This window comes from Grampus griseus, assembly GCF_964374135.1.
Source record: "Grampus griseus genome assembly, chromosome: 17".
Classification (NCBI taxonomy): Eukaryota; Metazoa; Chordata; class Mammalia; order Artiodactyla; family Delphinidae; genus Grampus; species Grampus griseus.
The window spans coordinates 31,265,840-31,270,686 of record NC_139011.1 but is presented as its reverse complement, the minus strand read 5'-3'; the positions used below and the strand labels follow the sequence as shown (position 1 = coordinate 31,270,686).

General features: G+C 46.3%; 1 protein-coding gene across 1 annotated transcript; it reads left to right on the top strand.

Annotated features, from left to right (window-relative positions):
- Positions 1-1,887: 1,887 nt before the first annotated feature.
- LOC309835407 (transcription factor AP-2 gamma-like) lies at positions 1,888-3,333 on the top strand (the record flags this gene model as incomplete). The annotated part of the gene is made up of 1 exon (XM_082674854.1): positions 1,888-3,333. The coding sequence occupies one exon, from the start codon at positions 1,888-1,890 to the stop codon at positions 3,331-3,333; it is 1,446 nt and encodes a 481-aa protein (XP_082530980.1).
- Between the last annotated feature and the right edge of the window lie 1,514 nt (positions 3,334-4,847).

Here is a 4,847-nt window from a genome sequence, read left to right as displayed (position 1 = left end):
TTCTAAGGTGTTACAGTCTCCCTTGTACTGCTTCATACTGACCTTTTCAACTGGCAAAATAAATAATTGCTCTATTAACTTATTTTGTAAGATATGTTTAAAAAGGAAAGAAAGTCACACAAAAAAAATGGCTGCAGGAAGGACTGATAGGAAAGGGAATGTCCAGGAATGGGTCATCCGAGGTCAAGGCCATGGACAAACAAGTGCTGGGCACCTCAAGGACAGCGAGCACACACATTAAGTATATCCAGCTGGCGCCAGGCTCAATTCCCTGCTCCGTATTCAATGCCCCTTGTCTCTTGCTCCCCAATTCCATTTATATACGATTGGTTTGACTCAAAAATGCCATGGTAAATAAACACAATGATTACTGAAGAATAAATAAAAATAATAAGAGCTATCATTCTGTCAGCCATACCATGTGCTAACTCTCCATCTGATTACTTTAGTCCTTATTTCTCTCAATTTACACATGCGGAAACTGAGCCTCAGGGAAACTGAGCCTCAAAATTAATTTGCCAAAAAAAAAAAAAAAAAGCACAGGTACTATGCTGTAGAAATGGAATCCAAACCAATATCTAACTTTGTCCTACGGCCTTAGCACGATGAAGTTGGAGTAAAACGGTGAGGCTATCAACTGTAAGCAAGGTTGTAAAGGCATATCTGACCCATCAACTTATTTTGAAACACCTCTAGTCGCAGGTAGTGACAAAAAACAAGCTAAATACTGAATCTTCCTCTACTGTTTCCAGGCAAAACAAAGGTCAAATCCAGAGCTTTTCTTGCTCAATAAATGGGAAGCAACAAAGGAAGGAACCTGGAACCAGAGTGAGCAACTAGCTAATGGCGCCTCTATCCACAAGTAGGGCGTGATCTTATGTTCTCGAGAGGACTTACCTTTATTTGCCTTAGAGCATTTTCCCCCAACATCTAAACTCTAGAGACACGAGATCTGCTGTGTGAGCTGTATTTGTAATTTCCCAAATGAATGCCAAACTTAGACAAGAGTCAGGGTGGCAGGAAATATAACCCTCAAGCTGGTTGCAAGTGTATTTTTTTCTGTGAACCTAGAAATAAGTAGCCCTTCCACATTAGACTGCAAGGTCCTTAAGAGCAGCAGTAATAACAATTAACTGTTCATGTTGTATCTTCTCAAGATAGGCTATCATTTTGAATCCTCACAACAACTCTGGGTCATCAAATGTATCATCATGGACTTTTTGGAGCTGTTACAAATGCAGTACAGAGAATTCAAGGCAAGTCACACAGGTGGTGAGTGACAGAGGTTGGCTTTGAATGTAGTGAACTAGCCGTGGGACATGCTGGGGTCTCAGTGACATAAAAAAGAAAGAGAAGGAAGCTAGGACTGGGCAGTCACGAGCACAGCTACTACCTGTGAGAGCGTTGACTCTTGGCAAAGTGAGACAATCCTTAGGAGTGTTACTAATGTTGATATAATTTGGATCATTTTTTCTTCAATAAAACATTTATTAAACCTTCTGATGTCATACCGTCCAGTGACTAGCATAGTATCTGGAACGTAGTATACACAAAATAAATGTTTAATGAACATATCAATTCGAATCCTTGCAATAATGAGGACTTACATCCTGATACAGTCTCTATTGCTACATCTGGTCTTCGTGTGAACCATGTCTGTCTTCAGCACAGCTGAGCCAGTAGTAGAACATACAAAGGATTTTCCTGTTAGGGAGATTTGGCACAAGTAAGAATAAGTGTTAGGAAAGGAATAGGTACAAATGCCAAGCTGGGAATATACTACTGTACACTGGCAATTAGGAAACGGAGAAAGAAAGAGTAAAAAAATCATCAACTTAACGGCTTTCCAAAGTTGAAGAGAGAAAGAGAAGTAGCTGAAGAACATAAATGCACTGGGGGCGGGGAAACGGCGCACTTCCTGCGCGGCGCGCATTATTCGCGCCCACCGCTTCCCCACTTTGGGCCAACGACGCCAGCATGTGCGGGCTCGTGAGCGACCGCGCTCTGCGCTGCCTGCAGGCTTTCTCCCCGGACCCCTGCCCCAGCTTCTTCCGGCCCAAGGCCTGGCATTCGGATTTGGAGCCGCAGAATACCTCGGGCGTCAGACCTTCGCCGCGGGGCCCGGAGGGCACGTTCCTCCAGGATCGCCACGACTCGAGCTGCAATGGGAACCCGCGCCTGCCTCACCTGTCCTCCGCCTGGCAGCATCTCTACAGCCCCGCGCCGCCCCTCTCCCATGCTGGAGTCGCCGAATACCAGCCACCACCCTACTTTCCGCCTCCCTACCAGCAGCTGGCTTACTCGCAGGCAGCCGACCCCTACTCGCATCTGGGAGAAGCGTACGCCGCCGCCATCAACCCCCTGCACCAGCCGGCGCCCACCGGCAGCCAGCAGCAGGCCTGGCCGGGCCGCCAGAGCCAGGAGGGGGCTGGGCTGCCCTCGCACCACGCGCGCCCGGCCGGCTTGTTGCCCCACCTCTCCGGGCTGGACGGCGGCGCCATGAGCGCCCGCAGGGACGCCTACCGCCGCTCGGACCTGCTGCTGCCGCACTCGCACGCTCTGGACGCCGCGGGCCTGGCCGAGAACCTGGGGCTCCACGACATGGCGCACCAGATGGAGGAGGTGCAGAATGTCGACGACCAGCACCTACTTCTGCATGATCAGACGGTCATTCGCAAAGGTCCTATTTCAATGACGAAGAACCCCTTGAGTCTCCCTTGTCAGAAGGAGCTGGTGGAGGCTGTGATGAATCCCAGCGAGGTCTTCTGCTCGGTCCCTGGAAGATTGTCCCTCCTCAGCTCTACATCTAAATACAAAGTGACAGTTGCCGAAGTCCAGAGGCGACTGTCCCCGCCTGAGTGCTTAAATGCTTCGTTACTGGGAGCTGTCCTCAGAAGAGCCAAATCTAAAAATGGTGGCCGATCCTTGTGGGAGAAGTTGGACAAGATTGGGTTGAATCTTCCAGCGGGGAGACGGAAAGCTGCCCACGTCACCCTCCTGACATCTTTAGTAGAAGGTGAGGCTGTTCATTTGGCTCGGGACTTTGCCTATGTCTGTGAAGCAGAATTTCCTAGTAAATCCGTGGCCGAGTATTTAACCAGACCTCATCTCGGAGGACGCAGTGAGATGGCAACTAGGAAGAATATGCTGCTGGCTGCATACCTGATTACCCACGGGGTTGGCAGCCAGGCCATCTGTGCTGCTGTGTCTGCCATGCAGAACTACATAAAAGAAGCCCTGATGGTCATAGACAAATCCTACATGAACCCCGGAGACCAGAGTCCCGCCGATTCTAGCAAAACCCTGGAAAAGATAGAGAAGCACAGGAAGTAAAACAGGGGTGAACAAAGGGCCGAAGAGTCTGGAAGGAAAAGGACTTCAAAACCGGTCTCGACCAGGACAAACTGGGAACCCCGCTTGCCTGGGGGACAGAGTTTGTTATCCACCTTCCTACGAAAAGGGCCTCCGTCGGATTTCCAGATCTTCACGTGCCCTCCTGGATTCCTTAGTATTTAAGGAGTGCTGAAGTGTCTCCTAAACTCTGGACGCGCTATCGGGAGGTGACAAGTGCTGGTTCTTTACCCATGAAGCCGATACTTTAGTTTTTGGAACCCCATTCTTCCTTTCTCTGAAAGTGGTGCTACAAGTTTTGGAACCTTTTAAATAAATTCCCTGGGCTAACAAAAACCCCCACACACATAGCTGTTGAAATGTCAAATTGATGTGATTCAGATCCACTATAACTTTCAGTGTTAAGGTAAAAGTATTTATGTAGCCTCTTCAGTCTCATCCTACATACCGCGGGAGGCAAGGATTCTATCCGCTTAAGAACTGGTTAATAGGTTGGTATTTGACACACTTTAAATCCCTTGTTCACAGGGACCCTTCGGGTTTTACGAAACTTGTAGAAGCAAAGCCTGCTGCTGATTTTATGTTTTTCTTTTTAAGAAAAAAACAAAACAAAACTTTGAAAGTTAACTCTTCAGATAGGAGGAGACTCTTGGAAAAGACATGTTCCTTTAAGGTACGGAAGCTTTATTTTGCGTATTTATTTCACATCTTGGTGTTTCGAGAAAACTTGAAAAGGGGTGGGCATGAAGCATGTTTTTTTGCTGTCTCTCATCCCAAGTCCCAGAGGAGAATTCTGTATTTTGAGAAGCTGTGTTGAGTGTACAGATTTTATTTATGCATAATTTAATGGGGTCTGTAAATACGGGTGCACTTCTTATGACTTTTTGAGAAATGGGATTCAACTTTAATATTAGCTTTTAAAGGTGACGGGGTAATCTAAGACACATCTTTAGGCTTTGTTCATATGTACACAGGGTATTAAGAGTCAAGGGGATCCTGAGTGCTGTTCTCGACTCTGGAAGACTCTAATTTAATTGAAGCTTTCTGTTCACAAAGCAGTAACTTTGTCTTATTCCTGTTGGGCTGACCCCCAAGATGAGTGTGAAGTACAGTGTGTGTGGGTGAAAACGGAGTTTTGGAATTGAGCTCCTTGCTTGTAAATGTTCCCTAAATAATTGTTATGTATATGAAACCTGTATAATAAAAAGAAAGTATTCTCAATAAAAAAAAAAGAACATAAATGCACTGAATATAAAAAAGAATAAAGGAAAAAGCAAGATTAAACAGTATATTACTTTGCTGTAACAAGTACCAAACTGGGTGGCTTAACAATAGAAATTTATTCTCTCACAGTTTTGGAGGCTAGAATCCAAAATAAAGGTGTCCACAGGGCTGTGCTCTGTCTGAAGCCCTTACAGAAGAACGCTTCCTAGCTTCTTCTAGCTTCCGGTGGTTGCTGTCATTCTTCATATTCCTTGGCTTGTAGACGTTATCAC